Source organism: Musa acuminata, chromosome BXJ3-2 (genome assembly GCF_036884655.1).
Source record: "Musa acuminata AAA Group cultivar baxijiao chromosome BXJ3-2, Cavendish_Baxijiao_AAA, whole genome shotgun sequence".
Lineage (NCBI taxonomy): Eukaryota > Viridiplantae > Streptophyta > Magnoliopsida > Zingiberales > Musaceae > Musa > Musa acuminata.
This window is the reverse complement of record NC_088350.1, coordinates 27,957,081-27,978,024: the sequence shown is the minus strand read 5'-3', so window position 1 is coordinate 27,978,024 and position 20,944 is coordinate 27,957,081. Positions and strand designations below refer to the sequence as shown.

Genomic DNA, 20,944 nt, shown 5'->3' with positions numbered 1-20,944 from the left:
AAAATCAATACTTTTACTGTACAAAATTTGATTTATTATATTAATTCATTCCTTTTTTTTATAGTTTTAATGGTATTTAAGGGCTTCCTCTTCTGGTATTGCCAACAGTAATTAGTAAAAATAATTTAAATATGTCTCGTTAACATATATCTGTATCACTTCCTATCTTTAGGTCTCATGATGATATTTCCTTTTATGTTTTCGTGAGAGAAGGGATAGGGGTGAGAGGAAAGGTCCAAGTAGGATAGGTAAGTTAGGTGGAAAAGGAGATTAAAGGAACTCTACTTTCAAAGTCAACATCAATAAAGTCAGTTTATTACAGTAGAAAAAAAAAGAAGGAATATTGCATATTGTTTCTACCCGGATGAAGAACAGTTTCAATCTTAATGATGATCATAATCCATGAGGCTTGTCGCATTTCGAGGCAAAGTATCTAGCGGTTTCCTGTATGCTACACTGGATATATTGCCTTTAGAGCCAATTCTTAAATTGGACTTTCTTTCATGTCAAGAAATCTTGACAATAAAGAATCCAACATATTTGAGGAGCTAAAGTTCATATTTTATTAGGAGCATGGTTCTGTGTTTTGTTTCCGGTACATATCAAGCAATATGTACCGGTTCGATCATATCAGGTCTGCGGTATGGACGGCAATATGTGCCTCCTAACATCTTGTATACATGTTGGTGTACTGTGTATCAGCATACTGGGCCCATACTGGTCCAGTTGGGGATTGGCACGGCTGAAACATCAAACCTGGTTACGAGAATATTTGCAACAGTGTCCTGGTGTTGTTTTTACCTAATAATAACAGTCTATGCTTGGACTTACTTTTGACCTTCACTGACTTTTATGTTGCTTTTCTATGGGCTATTTTGGTTTTTTCACCTCACTTGATGTTGCTTTTAATTAACTAGTCTACTTTGATTTCTGTAATAGTCTATTTTTTGTTAATTCTATTTTGTGAAAGATGTACTCTATTACTGTTTCTTGGCATTCACTTTTTTCTTGAAATTTTATTTTCTCATATTTTTCATGGCCATACATTATTCAATTCATTCAAGTTTGATAAGTTGAGTTATAACTTTTACATCGAAGCCAATGGCATTGGAGCAAGTATTTTTAGATCGGGACAGTGAAGATGAAGTTGACGATGACATTGCTGATTTTAAAGATAGGAGGGTAAGATATTGTCATAACTTGCCTATTGATCCTTTTTGTGTCAACAAAGGAATAAAGAGAAGCAAAGTATTTGAGTGCCTTATTGTCTGAGTTGGTCTCCTTCAGGGCATTTGGTTGTTGTCTAATGATATATATTTTTTGATTTTACTCCTATTTATAAGTACCATCTTGATCTCTTAATTATGCATGATGCGCCTTATCGGCTAGGATGTCGTCATGGAGATGTGTAATGATGTTAAATAGAACGTTTAATGTTCATTGTACTTACAAAATTTTACTGTTTCCTTAATGACATACAACGTGATGCAGATGCATGATGATTTTGTGGATGTGACAAAGGATGAGAAACAAATTATGCATCTGTGGAATTCTTTTGTCAGGAAACAAAGGTAATCTTTATATGCTTTGGCCAATTAATATCCCTTGCAATAGTGTCTCCCATAATTTCAACTTATTCATAGTTGAGATTTCTTTAACCAATCTTTGTAGTTTAATTAAACCAACATATACATGGAAATATTACTTTAAATCTATTAAACTGGATGTATATAATTGGAGTATTTGACTTGATGGATTTTGCAAATATCCTTGTCTTTTACAGGAATAAATACAAGTGTCTGGGATGTTAATACAATATAGATGCTAGAAATATTATGTGTGTAAAGAGCTCCCATTGTTTTTGCAGAGTTCGCTTTTGTTCTGGCAAGCAACTTAGTTAACATGCATAGTCATAAAACTCAAGTTTGAAGTCTGAAATTTGTCTAACTTGGAAAAATTATAGTGATCAGCATGTCAAGTTGTAGTTTTCTCGTTTTACATTCCTTTAGTAACTAAGCTTAGAGCTTTCTTGGTTCCAAGTAAATGGTGTTCACAAATAATCTTATCTAAATTTAAGAATGTTTCTTAAAATTAGATAAGATTGAAAAAGAAGAATTTTTTAGCTTAATAAAGGATTTATAGACTACTTAGTTAGGAATACGTTTTTTGAGCTTTTCTGATATGGTTCCACTCATTAATAGTTTTAAGAGGGTAAGGTGTTGCAGAGTTTCCTTTGACTTACTCCTACATCGGTATTCATATTCTGTGTGACTTGATTAAGTCGTTGAAGCTAATACATCTTTTGGGTTTTTTTTAATATAATCATACCAGTAAAGACAGGTTGAAAGTAACCTGTTCCCAAGGCAATTATGGAACACGCACCCTGAAGTTGTGTTGATTTATGGTTGATACTGTGTCATAGTTGTTAACCGCATGAAGCATGCATACAAACACATGACATAGACATGACATGATATGAATACACCAATATGTCAAACCTCTTGAAAGGACTTGGGATGACATAGACACACAACTAGAACATGTATATTATCATATATGTTATTGAAATTATATACCTTGTAAAATATAGGGAATCTATAATCATCATAGATGAAACTTGCAAGGATGAAAATCTTTTATATAAGTAGCAAATGTTCACAAAATTACTTCAAACACATAGAGCACCGATAAGTCGAGTGGCCAATTATGTACATATTGCCAATATTTGACTCGTGTTGACCATATTTAGATAATACGAGTGTCTACGTTATACATGTAGTGCATATAAAATATACTAATGGTACAAGAGTCATAATATGTTTTAACTACTTGACACATGACACATGTTGTTGGCAAGTGTCCCACAAGTCTCACAATATTTTGGAATACCTGATACGGGAAGGAGAAGCATTTGAAGTATCCTTGACACCTTAGTTCATGTCTGCCGAATAGTAAAGGCTGAGTGGCTATCTAATAACCAACCAGACATGTAAGTCTCCTTTTTCTGTCACTAGAGTTGGAGATGGTCCTTGGTTTCCAGATTGCACAACATAGTTGGCAGTTGCAACAGTGGAGTTGCCCTGTTTCAGTGAGGCATAACTCAGCCTCTTCCATTTCTTGTTGAGGATGGGGAGTCAACTTGTATCCTGCTATGTGAATGTGATATGCAAGGGAGATATAGCAGACCGTGGTATCCCAAGATTGAATGGCAGCACTGTGGAAGAGTTATGGCTGTCGGGAATGGGCGGTGGATGAAGTTCATCCACTATTGAAAGGTTGGACCATTTGGCTGTTGAATAGCCCCAATCAACCTGTTAGCATCCACCATACGTGTTGATGATTGGTGGTGGTGTTGAACTTGTTCTACAATTTCTTTTGTAGGATTGGACCTTTCTGCCCAACTTGTACAAATTCTGAGTGTGCCATTTTGTCACTGGTAGATGACATCTAAAATGAATAGAAAAATATTCAAATTTAGGTTTTAAGAACAGATATTTGATCTTTAAAACTGTGTAAACTTGTATGGTAACATACTTATTGGCTCTGGTGTTCTCTCAGGGTTCTAGCTGATGGTCATATTCCATGGGCGTGTGAGGCGTTTTCGCAGCTTCATGGGCAAGATCTTGCACGATCTCCGGCTTTAATGTGGTACAATATCCAATGCATATTTGTTATGCTAGCGAACCTTTTTGTCTGTTCCATTTCTTTCATTCCACAATTACATCTCACTTGATCGCAAATCCCTCTTCCATGCTACAAATCACTCATTGTCTAGTACTTTAACCAGCTAATTTAGAAAAGTCCTCTATTTAAATGGCTTTGTATCCTGCTGGGTCTTGTTATTTGAGTGACGCATATTATGTTGCACGTGGATTTCAAATTTTTGGTGATTAAGAAATCTTAAATACTCGAATGACATTTGTTGCATGCAGGTGTTGGAGGCTACTTATGGTGAAACTTTGGAATCACAGTCTCTTGGATGCACGTACCATGAACATCTGTAGCTTAATACTTGAAAGATACCAAAATGAGAACTCGGGCCCAAAGCAAAGCTGATTATTAGGAAACCTTCATTTGTGTTAGGGTGGTCGGCAAGCAACCAACCAGAACTACTTGGTGCTAATTAACACCCCTACCATTTTTTTGGAACGTTTCCTATGCATTTTTTAAATATTTATGTAATTTCTTGGGGGTATTATTGTTTTCATTCATAGAGTGTTTGGGGGAGGAAAAATTGCCTTCACATGGCTGCAAGCGATTGTCACCTTACATGAATGTTCATATATTCTTTTTAACTCAGAAGGCAAAGTTCAGTTAGTGCTTTTAAGATGTCCGACCTTTACAGGTCTCGTCAGCTGTGCTGTTGTTTCAGCCATTGCTGCCAACTCTTCTTTCTTTTCAATTTGACCAGGAATGCAGGCTAGAATTGCATGAATCTGATGCCGAGACAAGTGGAAACAAGCAAAGATCAAAGATCCGACAATCAAATGAACCTACAAAATTGACACAGTTTTTGGAAGGAGAAATGCATGCAGAGAGATGAAAAGTTTCCCGACTCCCTATGTTGTGAAGTGCCCACCACGGCAAGAAGCGATGAACTGCAGACTTTTGAGCTCCGAGATGGACCTCAAACACACTATGGGAGAAGAATGAATCCAGTGATGTATGTTTTCCGTCATAAAGATCTTATTCATCAGACACCTCTCAGCCTCGAGTTCAAGTGCGTTTCACAAGAGAAGAAGAACCGCCATAAAGATCTTATTCATCAAACACCTTCCCTCCTCATTACAAGTGCGTCACACAAAAGAAGAAGAAGGCGAGTTTATTTTCAGACCAAGTTGTTCAAAGATGCTGCAGAAAACACTCCACTCCAGTGAGTGGTTCTAACTCTTCACCAGGTGATGAATGTTGACGGGGTTGGCGAACAATGGCGGCCCGTAAAGTGACAGCTGAGCGATCGTTTTGGACAAAGCCTGGGAAGGATGACTCAAGTCCCAGAAGGCGTATTGGTCACGGTTGCTGCAGTATGTGGAGTTCCGCAGGCAATCAGACTCCGCGTTCAATCTCCCACCTCCACAGCACGCAGCTTTGAGCTCCGTAAACCCTGCAGATGGCAGCAGCATCACCAGGTCAATTGCTTGCAGAGAAAGATAACTGGTTCAAGTGTCGATTTTGTCCAATGTGCTCACCAAATTCTTGGGGATGAGAGAAGATTTTAGTGACCATTTCATATGAATCTCCAAACGAGTACTGGAATCCCTTCAATGACATGCTGAGCTCCTCCAGGATGGCCTTTGTGGCAGTCTTGAAGCGTAGAGAAAAATCATTTAGATCCTCATAGCACCCATATGAAGGAACCGCTACTCTGAAGATTGGAATACACCCAAGCAATCCAGTTCCCAGGACTGCAAACTTTCGTGCTCCAAGATCATATAGCCTCTACCATAATTTTAACTTCAGTCAGCCTTTTATGATCTTAATGTTGCAAAAGGAAGTTGATGACTTGCAATTTAGTGTTTTCCTCAGAAAAAAACTAGTCGTCTTGAGACCTCTCTACTTTCTTATAACATATAGGATAAATAACAGAGAGAGACAGAGAGAGAGATGATACCTCTAATTGATGCTTGAACTTGCTGATTACAGGAACGACGGCTTCATCCTTCTGAGTGCTGTTCCCAGGATTGAGAAGAGAATACAGCGTGAAGACGTCATTGCTCCCGACGCTCAAGTAAAAGAGAGACTTCTCCAGGAAGACAGCAGCAGACTTCTTCCCTAATATTTCCGTGAGGTTCGCCGCAACTTGCTCGAAGTCTTCAATCTGGGTCGCCATGCCGATCACATCTGCGTCCTGCCACCATCAGGTCATCAAAATTAGTCACTGACAGTAGTCCACGACACCGTATCAATCTCATCACTGAAGACTTAACTGAGGAATAGAGAATCCCTGCCCCGCCAGATGCGAAGTTTACTCCTCTCAGCATCTGATTGCTATTGGAAAGAGAAAGGAAAGGCGGCGGGCTCATCGCTAAGCCTATTGCTTTGGCTTTAAGCAGCGCGAAGCAAACAAGTTAGAATAAGAGGAGGAAAACACTGCAGCGTCGACAGTAGAACTGAAGTAATGCATACCGATATAATCGGAGTAAATGAAGCCATTGCTGAACCTCCCGGTGGGAGTTCTTCCAGGGAAATCGATTCCCCAGGGAGGGAAGTTGACCTTCGGTGCATCGCTGGGCAAGAAGTTGTTGTTCCCGACGTCCACGGTGGAGTCTCCGAACACAAAGACCGCAGGTGAAACTGCAGCTGTCGTTAGCGTGGAGAGAGCAGCCAAGAACAAGTTGAGGAGGAGGAAGGTGGTCGTCTTCTTCGCCATCGGCAACGAGCTTAAGGTTGTGATTCCCCACATGGCTCGTACCAGCTATATACACATATACACACAATTTGGAGAAGAAATTGCTTCTATTCCAAGTTACATGTTGGTCAAAATTGTGATACTTGCTTTGACTGTGACGTTGATTTAATTGTAGTGCAGGAATAGTCGTGGTTGTTGATTCTTCCTGTTCCACATAATACTGAGTGTGGAATTGGCCGAGTTGCTTCTGAGACCAAAATGATCTTATTATGATGGTATATGTAGCTTCTTAAATGACCATTAAATAAGTGATATTCGATGAGCTAAATGTAGCATGTATAATTTGATTCTTTTAATCCTTGATTATGTAAACTCTTCATCTTTCGTTATCTCACTCATACCAATATTTCCAAAACTAATATGAAATTAAGATCGTAAGATTTTACCTGCATAATCCCTCTTTTTAAATCATATTTAGCTCATTAGAAAGCATCGAATTTTGGATGTGAATACACATATTAGCACAAGAGACAGACTAAGAGTCGGAGTCATCCAACCATATCAAATCAATGATTGTGGCAACCAGATCTATCTTGTGGAAGAATCCTGTGAGCAGATCAAGACAGACGACATGCACTGTTTAGGTAGATAGATAACACGTCAAAAATCACAAACTTGGTCAAAAGTCCGTAATGTTGATTGTTTGATTGAGACATTGTCCAAAAAATATAAAAAAACTGAAGACTAACATTACTTGTCAAGAAAAAAAAAAGACTCACATGTTAAGTAAAACTTATCATTGATGATTACTTTCTTTAAAAATATGTAAATTTTTTATGCATTCAAAATATATTTTTTAAAAAATATATAAATTTCAAATACTTTCCTTATGCTTACACAAAAACTTAAACGTTTCATACACTTCAAAATCATGAGTTATTAATATAAAATACTCACATCATGCTTATACAGTTTACAGAAATGTTTGTTTCATATATATTTCAAATCATGTCATCCTAATAATACTTTTTAAAATTAAATGTATATTTATAATAAAGTATAAATATAACTAATGTCACATAAAGCATAAATCATTGTAGTGCAAAGTTAACCATTTACTTTTCATAGATCATAGATGAGCATAAATATAACTAAGGATTATAAGTATAAGTCTAGCTAAAATATTATAATAAAAATCATAGTAATATTGATGGCTACAATCATGTATATCATTGTACTAAGAACTAGTTTTTAATTTTATCCATATTTCATTGTAATTTTTTTAAAATTAAACTAAGTACTGGCGTGGGCCTATTGCTCTTTAGTACAAGTTTGATCGTTCTAAGGAGGAAACGGAAGAAAATAAAACAAAAGAGAATAATAGAAAAACACTTTCGCTAGAATCATGGTTTACTGCTGCAACAACTCATCTCTTGATGAGAGAACAAAGATATTTCCTCCGGATGAGATAGAAAAGGCGATCAATAATTTTGACGAAACTTGAGTGCTCGGTCATGGAGGACATGATACAGTTTACAAAGGGATTCTGTCGGATCAACGTGTAGTCATCATAAAAAAGTCCAAAATTGTGAAGTAGAGCGAGATAGATTAATTCTTTCTCAAATTAATCGTACAGATTTTTAGATGCTGCTTGGAGACCGAAGTGCCCTTATTGATATATGAATTTATCTCAAATGGAGCTCTTTCGGACCATCTCCATACTTCAAATCGTAGTTCTGCGTTGTCATGGGAAGCTCGTCTGAGGATCGCTGTAGAAACTACAGGAGCACTTGCTTATTTGCACTCGGCTGCTTCAATATCTATTTTACACAGAGATGTTAAGTCATCGAATATTCTCTTGGATGATCATTTCACAGCAAAATTATCAGATTTTGGAGCTTCAAAATTTATTCCACTTGATCAAACTCATATAGTCACCGGTATTCAAGGGACCTTTGGATACTTGGGATCTAGAGTATTATCAAACAAGTCAATTGACAGAGAAGTACGATGTTTTATAGCTTTGGGGTCATTCTTCTGGAGCTTTTAACAGGAAAGAAACCTATTTTCTCCATTGAACATGAGAATAAACAGAACCGGTATTGCTTGAAATACGTATTGTGTCTTTACTCTGTTTTATTCGACTCTTAACGATACACGAGGATTTTATATCATTGACATATGAGACAAAAACGGATATACACAGTGGCATTGATTAGACTCGAAAAAAGCAAAGAAATAGGACCGTTGCTTTTATTAGTTCGATATCCTATTCTTTTCTTCACTGAGTTAAATATTAGTCATGCTAAAATTAGTTAAAATTGTCAATTAGTTAATTAGTTAAAATTGTCATGTTATTGTTAACTGTAATGGCACCAATTTCCCATATCGAGGTCAAAAATCACGAAGGAGACTCTGTTCCACGAAAAATTGCAACGGACCAACTTCTATAATAGAAAGTTTTAATAGTGGATGCCAACTTTGCCAATATAAGGAATCCAAGCATCAATATATATTCACACACAATGGGACAGATCTGACCAGATCGATTCGTGATTCCGGAATCATCGGTTTTGATTTCTCGAAATTAGAAATCAGAACCATCGATTTTGGTTCTGATTCGGACTATTTTGGTTCCGATTCTAACCTTAAATTTTTTAATTAAAAATAATTTAAAATATAAAAATAATAATTTTCTTTCTAAAATTTTAAACAAATATATATATGAATAACTATAATAGGCAAGGCTGTTATAAAAAAATAAAATTATAAAATTTTTAATCCAACTAAATAGCTCTTTTCAAAGAAAATCTTTAATCAAACATAAAGTCGTTCTGAAACTCATATATTAAATATTTTAGCCACTATACTATATATAATATATAATTATTTTTAAAAATATTTAAACGGTTTGAAATCGAAATAGTTGATTTGGAACCCAAATCATCGATCTTAATTTTCCAAAATCAGAAATCAAAATCGAACCACCTAAATTCGATTTCGATTCAATAATAATTCTAATATTTCGATTCGAATAGAACCCAGACAAGCTCCGACCAACATGAAGTTCATGTTACGAATGTACATAGGACAAGTCAAATCAACTTTGTTGACCGCTGTACCATCTGAGTTCATATTACAAGTCTCTCGCTCCTCCATCACAGCTGCTGCAGGTCCCATACATCAACTATATCAACAATCTCTCTCTCTCTCTCTCTCTGTACACCTCTGCAGGCGTTCTTCAAGCCAGAGCAACAGCCAGAGACGCGAAGGTGAGTGGAATTGCTCTCCCATTACTCCTGTCTTCTTCACAAGTTTGACATTTAATTTCTTTGCTGCGCTTCTTTCTTTTACTTGACAACATCCCTTATACAGCACTTGCCTATTTGCACCTTAGCTATTTCCATATCTATTTTACACGTTAAGTCGTCGAGCATGCTTTTGGGTGATCATCTCATGACAGAAGTATCATATTTTGGAGTCTCGAGAATAAATAGAACCTATCTTTCCAAAGAATAAACAGAATCTATTTTCTTCAGGCAATGAGAGAGACACTTGTACAAACTGATAGAAGATCTTATAATAAAAGAAGAGATTAAACAAAGTAATCTTCTTTTTAAAAGAGGATATTACTATTTGTAACTCATTTTTTATTATTTATAATTTTATTTTAAATTTTTTAATATTTTAAAATTATCTCACAAATAGATATAAATATCATCTTCTTTCTTCTCCTTAAAAAAATGATATTGAGATCGAGTAGAGTCGTCGGCAAGTGGTAGCAATAAGTAATGTTGATTGCGATGATGAAATAAGTGATTGTGAGAAGAAAAAAATAAAAATAAAATAAAATGATAATACAAGGATGGTTAATAATAAAATAATATTTTATTATTTTTTAAATGATTGCCCATAGTAAGGAGATTGTCAATTCAAAGAGGAGGTTATGAATAGTAGCTTCCCTAAAAATTGGATTCAAAAGTTAAATCCCGATGTTAGACATAACTTTTAATCTTTTGATGGTCTGTTAGACATCAATGAATGCAGCTTTCTTGAGAAATATGTTTGGCATAGGATTTGTGCTAATACGAACGGCAGCTACAATTGCGTGCGCATGTAAACTCTTTTGTTAGGCACGTGAAACTGCATGATTGAGCAATTGAAATGGAAAAAAAGCAAAAGAAATAGAAAAGAAACTAAACGTCATTGACAAAGCTATGAAACACAAACGGGAAGTTATATGAAGCTAAAACTTGATTGGTACTGCGCAGGTGTTATCATCGGTGCAAGGAATGGCACGGGGCTGCTACTGTTATGTATAGGTTTTTGTGGTTCTAAGAAAGAAATGGAAGAAAAGAAATCAAAAGAAAATAAGGGTAAAGTACGTCCGTCAAAATTATGGATTACCACTACAATAGTTAATCTAATCCATTGAAAATATTGCATGCAGAACAACAAAAATATTTTCTTTAGAAGATAGAAATCAATTAACAATTTTTTATGAGAATCGAATACTCGATGGTGGAGGACATGGAGCAGTTCAAAAGGAATTATACCGGATCAAGGTGTAGTTGCCATAAAAAATCAAAAATTAAGAAGAAGAGTGAGATAAATCAATTCTAAATAAGGTTGTAATTCTTTCTCAAATTATAGCTTGGAGATGGAACTCTTGTGGTCACACAATTATCCAAGGTGAGTCTGTATTCGATGAATATTGATGTTTTGTGGACCATTTGATCTCCACGTATGCCTATATAATGTTGCAGTGTATCATCTTTGGGTTTAATGATATAATGTAATGCTATTTTGGGTAATGTTGTGTTTGAAATTTTCATCCCAAATACATTTCAAAGATCATGTGAGAGCCACATAGAATGAGAACATTTTTGGGACAGAAATTTGGTAGGTTAATCTGTATTCTATTGAAATCGGCCACACCTTCTGCAAAGGGGTGGATTCACTAGGGCCACACCTTCTGTTGCGTGAACATGTTGTTCACGTTAGATAGACTCGCGCTGCTGCATTGACCACTAATTATCTAATGAGGCGGCTTAAACTGATTGCCTTGTTGACTTTCTAAGAGACGAGTTGTTGAAATATCAATTTAAAATCATTTGCTTTCCTTTTCTTTGAGGTTGTCAATAAAAGGTGAAGTGTACAGAGTCATTATCCTCATTGTGGAAAATGATGGTAAGTTAAGAGGAGCCAACCATAATTTCTTTTCTCTCTAACCTTTGTAGTTATTGTTTTAAACATTTGACACTAGTATTAAGTACTTCAGCACTCCGTTAGTTTCTAATTTTAATGATCTTCAACATATGATTTGGACGTTTCATTTTTATATATCATGCGTAAAATATGTGACACGATTTAGCCGTTCAACACCCATACATATAACTATAACCGGATCCATTTGCAATAATCATGGGTCTTTCATTTATTATTATTTTTCACTGTAGCATTAAGATTAACTCATATATATAATTATTCGTATGAAGGTAAGTACAGTTAGATTTCTAAACCTTTGAATCTGAATTAATATAAACTTGAATACAAAGATAGTATTACCTAACAAAAAGGTGTAAAAAATTATGTTATATATATATATATATATATATATATATATATATATATATTACTGCTAAATTATGCTTAAGTACCTTGAGTTAATAGGCCAAATATAATATCTCACTTGAATATTGATGCTTTAGATGACTACAAGCGTAGACTATTAAGATATATGGTCTGTGCATGATCATATTTGTAATTATATATACGGTTCTTCATTGATTTCAGTTTCTCAAAACCAAGAACTGGAATCGTCGGTTTCGGTTCTTCATTGATTTCAGTTTCTCATATTTTTAATTAATTTTTAACTATTTTCGTTCGGTATAGCCTTTGTACGTACTACATCATATGCACATTATACGTCTGTTTTATCAATGCGTGCCACATCAGGGAGCGATGCGAGGACTTGGTGGAAGTCAGTCCATTGGTCTTTTTATTCTCATTTCGCATAAGGTGACCCACGGTGATTGATTTGCCAACATGATGATGTAAGGCAAGCAGCAGGACAAGGCCACTTGTGGAACAAATGCAAAGGGGTTGACTCACAAGGAGCACACCTTCTGCAGCGTGAACGTGATGTTCACGCTAGATAGCCTCGTAGTGCTGCATTGACGACTTAAACTGACTGCTTTGTTGACTTTCTATGATACGTGTTGTTGAATATTACGTTAATATCAATTGGAATCGTGCTCTTTCCTTTTATTTTAAGTTCACGAGGATGCCAAGAAAAGGCGAAGTGGATCCATTTTAATATATCATTTTCTATGTCAAACGAATTATTTCAAAAGTCTGTGATTATCCTCATCGTGTAAAATAATGGTCAGTTAAGAGGAGCCAACCATAATTTTCTTTCTGTCGGTCTGTAGTTATTGTTGTAAATATTTGACACTATTATTCTCAATTGAGTACGTCAGCACTCCCTTAGTTTCTAACTTGATGATTTTCATCATGCGCGTTTTTCACGGTTTAACTGTTTAGCACCCGTATATATAACTATAACTAGCAATCCATTTATAGTAATAATGGGTTGTTCATTCATTATTTTATTTTTCACCGTAGTATTGAGATTAACTCATATATAGTGTTTGCACGAAGATAAGTGAAGTTAGATTTCTCAAACCTTTGAATCTAAATTAATATAAACTTAAATACAAAGATAGTATCAGCTAACAAGAAGGTGTAAAAAATTATGTGTGCTAGATATATTACTGCTAAATATGCTTAAGATATAAAGAAGTTAATAGGTTAGTTATCTTGGATTCGTGACAAACGGACATGATGAAAGATCGAGGATTAATTTATAAGAGGCAGATATTAGCTTAGGTAGATTAAAAAAATTTAAACAAATGCTGCACTCTAGTGCTATAAAATGGCTCGTCTTCGTATCGAGTCACTTCTTTTAGTGATAGATAGGTGTGAGAGAGTTATTTGGAAGTTAATAATTCTACTTTGAACCAGAAGGAGAGAATAATAATCTAATGAAAAATCCAAACATTATGTCTCACTCATATATGGACTACAAGCGTAGACTAATAAAAGAGAATATGAAAAGTATAGAATATATAAAAATCCACATTTATCATTGAATATATATATATATATATATATATACACTTTAAAAGAAAAAAATATTACTTGCCAATCCAACAATAACTTCAAATATACGTAATTGCACCATTAGATTTGTATGTTGAAATGATCATTGGCTATAAGTATACGAGTTAAATCCTAATTTTTATTACTCGTGGGATTTTTTGGAAAGTAATTTTATATCTAAAATAAATTAAGAAATGAGTAGTTTAGGATTAGTCCTGCTATCAATATTGGTCCATCAAATAAATAACATAAGTTTTTATATTACAATCATTATATATTACTCCACTGATGGCTTGACTGATTTAAAGTTTTTTCCTAAATTATCCAAGGCGTTGTGCTTGCAAATTACTAATAAATATTGGTAAGTTCTATCTATCTTAGGGCTCAAGTCAAGTTTTTAAGTCAAAATGCATGTTTTGCGTCCTACTTGAAATTTCCACAAGCACAAGAAATTGTTTCCAAGGGAGGACAGATAACAGATAATGCAAGTTAACATCACAAAATATTCTACCGTAGGATTTAGTGCAAAGACTTGGAAGTCAAAGTCCATTGATGTTTTGGAGATGTGATAGTCATGGCATTAATCTTTCTCCTGTTTGAACTGGCATGTCAGATAAAATTAAGAAATCAATTATAATATTTGCAAGAATGGAGACTTTTCTCCTTTTTTTTATCCTTATATATATTACCACCATATACAAACTCTAAAGAGGGAATGGTTGTGAAGCAGGTGTCATGATAACTTGAATTGATTCTCACCCTGTAATCATGAAATCATGCTCCATTCTCGTTCCACCTATTAATGTTATTAGATAAAAATTCTGTTCTCTTTTCCTGGAATTCACAAATGCCTGTTGGATGTGAATCCGAAGGCAAACTTGAAACCGAATAAAGAACCGATTGTTCTTTTGAAAGATCATAGGAGGCAGAAATTGGATGTCATCAGCCATCTTATCAGGTGAGAAACGCACTGTGAATGGTTTAATTTCCAGGTGGGTTATACTCGATCTATCCCAATCAAGCTATTGGCGTCGATGATGGGTTGTATTCACTTTATCCTTGAAAGATATGCAAGCGATGCATCAAACTTCATTTGTCTCAATCACGTAACGTAAAAGGTGAGGCCAAATGACCACGACAAGGCCGGTTTTACACCAATACTTCGTCCGTGCCACCAACGAAGGAAGACCGGCTTCTCATTGAACCAAATTTATGGCTTATAAGGGTGTTGTTGACTTTGAGTCAAGCACAAGCTCAGGTCGATACCCAGAAGTCTTCCAAAGTCAGTTGTTTATGCGTGATTAACAATTCGATAATGGTCATAATATACACGAGTAGATTACGCTACACTTAGTCAGTATAGCTGTTCAGCAACCATACATATAATTCGAAGTAGACATATTTGCATGCAGTAGCGGGTTGTTCATTTTATTTTCTTTTTCACCGTAGCATCGAGATCGACCCGGATATTGTTTTTGTACGATGGACAATGGAATTAGATTTCCCGAGCCTTTGGAAGTGGGAATGATTACTCCCAACTTTGTCGTTTGGAGAAAAAAAGATGTATTGCATCATAATTGGTGGCCGATGGAACAGTTCTGACGAGTTCAAAGAGGTAGTAAGCAGTACACACTACAAGTCTAGTCAACTTTGTTGATTGACTTGCCATCTCCATCTGCAAGCGTGGTTAATTATAACTCCAGCAATTGTTTCGAGCACATCATCTATATCAACGACCTAACTCCCTATTGCAGGTGTCCTTCAAGATAGAGCAACAACCAGAGACGCGAAGGTGAGTGGAATTTGCTCTCCCATTACTCCGGTCTTCTTCACAAGCTTTACATTTAATTTCTTTGTTGCGCTTCTTGGTTTTGCTTAGTAACATCGATGCAAAACGGATGCATATGATCAAACGAATTTTCTTCTTATTCTAGAGATCCTCCATATCTTGGGCTGTATCTAGAAATATGCAGACAACCTCGGTCGTATCATGATTGGGAATTTTGCTACTGTTAATTATCATATATAGCTTCTCCTGTAGCTGCGTTTTTGGTGTTACCGTAGAGTGTTTTATATATTGTCCATGTCGCCGATTCAAGTTACTCTCTGACCTGCAGGAATCCCGCTTTATCGAACAGGACGGAGGCAGCTGGAAGAGGGAAAGGTTAGTCTGAGAGAGAGAGAGAGAGAGAGAGAGAAAGGATGTGGTGGGTGGAGCTGTTGTTGCTGCTGCTGACATTGAGTTCAATGGGTTTAACAATTGTAGAAAGCGCATCGACAAAGGAACCTTTCACTGTACCTTCCAATTGCACAAAAAGATGCGGTAATGTCAGCATCGAGTACCCTTTCGGGATAGGCAATGGTTGTTATCGTCCGGGCCTTAATCTTACTTGCACGAACAATACCAACCAACCTCCAAGGCTCTTCTTGGGTGATGGAAAACTCGAAATCACTAGAATCGTTTTGGATAATGGGACTGTGAGCGTCATGACACCCATTATCACCATGGATGTGGATGAGGAGTTCATTAATGTTACTTTAATTGATCTTCAGAATTGGCCTTACTCTTTAAAATCATTGGATATGCAGAATTCTTACGCAAGATATACATATAATCTTTTGTATGTGTCGGGTTGCAGCGTCATTGCCGACCTAGTGGATCCCACTACTAATAGGACTATCGATACTTGCACAACTAGATGCACTTCCAATGACAACAGTCAGTGCACACTTGATTTATATGATTGGAATAGTACTTCATTGGAGGTTCGATTAACGCGACTCAATCAGAGTGACCTTCATTTTCTTAATGCTTCCAGTATCAAAGTTTTCGTGTACAATGATTACAATGCTACCACAGATGATCTCCAAGGAATAATGAAAGGCAGCAGCTCGGAAGTGGAGACTGTCCTATCATGGTACATCAAAGACTATCCTACCTGTGAAGAGGCCAAGAAGAATATGAAAACTTATGCCTGCATCAGTCCCAATAGCGACTGTTATGATGTCATTAATTATTATAACGACACTGATTATAATTTTGGGTACTTCTGTCGATGCTCTTTTAATCATGAAGGCAATCCATACCTATCAAATGGCTGTCAAGGTAATATTCCTTCTTATCTCTCTTTGTGTGAGCTCGATTAGATAAGCATGATCTGCAGTAGAAGTGATTAAATATGGTACACGCATGATAAGTTTAAATATTCTTCGTGGTTCTCTGTTATGCTTGATAATAGTTTCTTTTTTTTTACAATCAAACTGGTAAAAGGGATGTTTACTTGTGCAGACATCCATCTCACTATTAGATAAGATTGTTACATAGTAGAAGAGTCATAAGTCATGTAATGGCTTGAATCCCATGTTCATTAGATAATTAAATGGTACAACATACATTAGATCCCAAGTCCATTTGTCTTATCCATCTCCACAATAACACAGGAGAAAGTTTGGTCGCCGTATCTACAATCCTACGCCTTCGGGATTTTATGATCGCTACTCACTTATTCTCAATGCTTGGCTTACAATTCTGATTTTTTAGATATAAGTCAATCTTACAGCTCCTTTTGTCCATCCGATAACCAAAAACACGGTAAGCTTACGACAACTTCTGCTGCTGACCTGCTTCATCATATCAACAGAAACAAATTTTACTCTACATCCGGTGAAGGGCTGTCCAACAAAATGTGGGAGTGTTGACATCCCTTTTCCATTCGGGCTAAAAGAAAGGTGTTACAGAGACCAGTTATTTGCTCTAACGTGCAACCACACGTCAATTCCTTCCACTCTTCTCTTCCGGAAGTATTTCATAGTGCACGATATATCGTTGGAGAAAGGGCAATTAGAAGTTGAGTATAAATACAATGAGGCCGACAGCTATACCTATGCAACTACACCTTTCACTTTCGTTGACGAGCAGCCCATTGTTAGTTGGGTCATTGAGAATCAGCTTTGCAAGGATGTTCAAAGCAATAGAACGATGTTTGCATGTGTCGATGAACACAGCTCATGTGTGGACATTAACACCACAACAAGAGATGGTCAAAATATCTTGGGGTACCGTTGCAATTGCTCCAAAGGTTACGAAGGAAATCCATACCTTCCTAATGGATGCACAGGTACTTGATTCATTTACCTCTCTCTTAAATGTTAATTGACGTCAAAAACTAATAACTAATATTTAATCGTCAGTGTGCACCTCAGAAAAAATAAACTATGTAAACGTGAGATATAGCTACCAATTTTCTTTTTGATGATTTGTCAGATATCGATGAGTGTAAATTCCCCGACAAATACGCCTGCAATGGGGTTTGTAAGAACACGATCGGCAGTTACAACTGCACATGTCCACGAGGGACAACTGGTGATCCTAAACGAGCATGCATCCCCGACAAAAAACAGACTGTTCTATTAGGTAAGTCCTCCAAACTTATTGGTTTATAAAGATGCAATAGGAATATTAGTACGTCTGATATAAATCAAAGTATATATACATATGATTGAGCAAATAGAAATCAAGAACCAAAACATGCACAAAAAATAATGTACACAGGCTGCAATGTGAGAATAGAAAACTCGGTATTTACAGGTGTCATTATCGGCGTGAGTAATGGCGTGGGCCTATTGCTGTTGAGTACGAGTTTGATCATCCTACGGAGGAAATGGAAGAAAAGAAAACAAAAGAGAATTAGAGAAAAATACTTTCGTCAGAATCATGGTTTACTGCTACAACAACTTATCTCTTCGCGTGAAGATGTTGCTGAGAGAACAAAGATATTTCCTCTGGAAGAGATAGAAAAGGCAACTAATAATTTTGATGAAACTCGAGTGCTCGGTCGTGGAGGTCATGGAACAGTTTACAAAGGGATTTTGTCGGATCAACGCGTAGTCGCTATAAAAAAGTCAAAGATTGTGAAGAAGAGCGAGATAGATCAATTCGTCAATGAGGTTGCAATTCTTTCTCAAATTAATCATAGAAACGTGGTAAAGCTTTTTGGATGCTGCTTGGAGACCGAAGTGCCCTTATTGATCTATGAATTTATCTCAAACGGAGCTCTTTCGGACCATCTCCATACTTCAGAGGGTAGTTCTGCATTGTCATGGGAAGCTCGTCTGAGGATCGCTGCAGAAACCGCAGGAGCACTTGCTTATTTGCACTCGGCTGCTTCAATATCTATTTTACACAGAGATGTTAAGTCATCGAATATTCTCTTGGATGATCACTTCATAGCAAAAGTATCAGATTTTGGGGCTTCAAGATTTATTCCACTTGATCAAACTCATATAGTCACCGGTATTCAAGGGACCTTTGGATACTTGGATCCAGAGTATTATCAAACAAGTCAATTGACAGAAAAGAGCGATGTTTATAGCTTTGGGGTTATTCTTCTGGAGCTTTTAACAGGAAAGAAACCTATTTTCTCAATTGAACATGAGAATAAACAGAACCTGTCAATGTATTTTCTCCAAACACTAAAAGATAAGCGCTATTTTGATCTCGTGGAAGATCGTGTTATGAAAGAAGGGACTAAACAAGAGCTTGTGGAAGTTATTCAACTGGTAGCAATGTGCTTGAAGTTTAAAGGAAGCGAAAGGCCTACAATGAAAGAAATAGAGTATAAACTACAAAGTCTAAGAAGGATTAGAAAGAATGGAGGATGTTATATTACAAAAGGTAATGAAGAAACTGAGTACATGTTGAGCGATTCATCTTATACTTTTTCTGATTCAGTTGACCAAGCAATCGAAGGGACATCCAGGAATTACAGTTTAGAAAAAGAATTCATGTGGTCATATTATAACCCACGGTGAGTGTGTACTATACTAATATTTATATTTGTGTGTATTGACAATATAAACCTAACGCATCTAATGTATGGGTCATTATGTCATGTGGTAATCATGTGAGAACATTATGTAGCCAAATAACAAGTAGGATTGTTAAGGACTTGTATTGGCACTAACATGCTTGTATCTTATAAACGCTCGTATATGTTATCAAGTATATGTATCTGATCATATTATGTATACATCTTATTTGCTTAATGGCCTAAGTTAATTTTTTTTGTTTGAATTTGTAGTGTTAACGACGGTTATGATGATGCTTCTTATGAAATACTTATTAGTTGAATACTAGTTTTATAGATATAAGAATGACAATAACTGATTATCTGTCACTTATCGATATTGGTTGCTCTTTTCTGATCCACACCAAAGGAGTAGCATCTTTATGATGATCACTATACTTCCACATCAAAATATGGAGAATCAATGAAAAACATATTCTTTCTTAGATAACCTTCACGTACACCCATAAGAAATCTCATTGGTAGGATATAAATGGATTCAATCGTATATTGCTATCTGGATATACTTTTGTTGCTGTAGATACGTATTGTGTATTTGCTCTGTTTTGTTCGACTCTCAACGACGCATGAGGATTTTACATCATCGACATATGAGACAAAAACGAATACACATTAGTTAAAAATGATTAGACTAGAGAAAAGCAAAGAAATATGACCCGTTATTTTTATTAGTTCGATATCCTATTCTTTTCTTCAGCAGAAACGAATTAGATATTAGTCGTGTTAAAATTAGTTAAAATTGTCATGTTATTGTTAACTGTAATGGCACCAATTTCCCATATTGAGGTCAAAATCACGAAGGAGACTCTGTTCCAAGAAAAATGTAACGGACCAACTTCTACAATAGAAAGTTTTAATAGTGGATGCCAACTTTGTCAATTTATTAAGGAAGCCAAGCATCAATATATATTCACACACAATGGGACAGCTCTGACCAGATCGATTCGTGATTCCGGAATCATCGGTTTTGATTTCTCGAAATTAGAAATCAGAACCATCAGTTTTGGTTCTGATTCGGACTATTTTGGTTCCGATTCTAACCTCAAAATTTTTAATTAAAAATAATTTAAAATATAAAAGTAATAATTTTATTTCTAAAATTTTAAAAATAGATGTATAATTATAATAGGCAAGATTGTTATAAAAAAAATAAAATTATAATATTTTTAATCCAACTAAATTGCTCTTTTCAAAGAAATTCTTTAATCAAACATAAAGTCATTCTGAAACTCATATACATTGATTTAAATTTAATATTTTAGCCACTATACTATATATAATATATAATTATTTTTAAAAATATTTAAACGGTTTGAAATCGAAATAGTTGATTTGGAACCCAAATCATCGATCTTAATTTTCCAAAATCAGATATCAAAATCGAACCACCTAAATTCGATTTCGATTCAATTATAATTCTAATATTTCGATTAGAATAGAACCCAGACAAGCTCCGACCAACATGAAGTTCATGTTACGAATGTACATAGGACAAGTCAAATCAACTTTGTTGACCGCTGTACCATCCGAGTTGTGCGTTCTTCAAGCCAGAGCAACAACCAGA

The 20,944-nt window shown here is 35.7% G+C and overlaps 3 protein-coding genes across 4 annotated transcripts; 2 read left to right on the top strand and 1 right to left on the bottom strand.

The window, feature by feature from the left end:
• Window positions 1-1,065: 1,065 nt before the first annotated feature.
• Window positions 1,066-4,329, top strand: LOC135632125 (polycomb group protein EMF2B-like). Its single transcript, XM_065140554.1, has 4 exons — window positions 1,066-1,182; window positions 1,492-1,571; window positions 3,559-3,648; window positions 3,933-4,329. The coding sequence occupies exons 1-4, from the start codon at window positions 1,102-1,104 to the stop codon at window positions 4,054-4,056; spliced, it is 375 nt and encodes a 124-aa protein (XP_064996626.1). The 5' UTR covers window positions 1,066-1,101; the 3' UTR covers window positions 4,057-4,329.
• A 403-nt stretch (window positions 4,330-4,732) lies between these two features.
• LOC135632124 (GDSL esterase/lipase At5g55050-like) lies at window positions 4,733-6,418 on the bottom strand. Its single transcript, XM_065140553.1, has 5 exons — window positions 6,127-6,418; window positions 5,928-6,043; window positions 5,612-5,848; window positions 5,190-5,439; window positions 4,733-5,104 (listed from the first exon to the last, which is right to left on the bottom strand). Exons 1-5 carry the CDS (start codon window positions 6,401-6,403, stop codon window positions 4,884-4,886), a joined length of 1,101 nt encoding a protein of 366 aa, XP_064996625.1. The 5' UTR covers window positions 6,404-6,418; the 3' UTR covers window positions 4,733-4,883.
• Window positions 6,419-15,234: 8,816 nt separating this feature from the next.
• On the top strand, window positions 15,235-19,396 carry LOC135631444 (wall-associated receptor kinase 1-like). 2 transcript variants are annotated; one of them, XM_065139128.1, is made up of 5 exons: window positions 15,235-15,305; window positions 15,631-16,619; window positions 17,155-17,631; window positions 17,778-17,927; window positions 18,102-19,396. In XM_065139128.1, the coding sequence occupies exons 2-5, from the start codon at window positions 15,716-15,718 to the stop codon at window positions 19,322-19,324; spliced, it is 2,754 nt and encodes a 917-aa protein (XP_064995200.1). In that variant the 5' UTR covers window positions 15,235-15,305; window positions 15,631-15,715; the 3' UTR covers window positions 19,325-19,396. The 2 variants fall into 2 exon arrangements, with proteins under 2 accessions (XP_064995200.1, XP_064995201.1); XM_065139129.1 differs by lacking the exon at window positions 15,235-15,305 and having other exon boundaries at window positions 15,316-16,619.
• The last annotated feature ends 1,548 nt before the right edge of the window (window positions 19,397-20,944 follow it).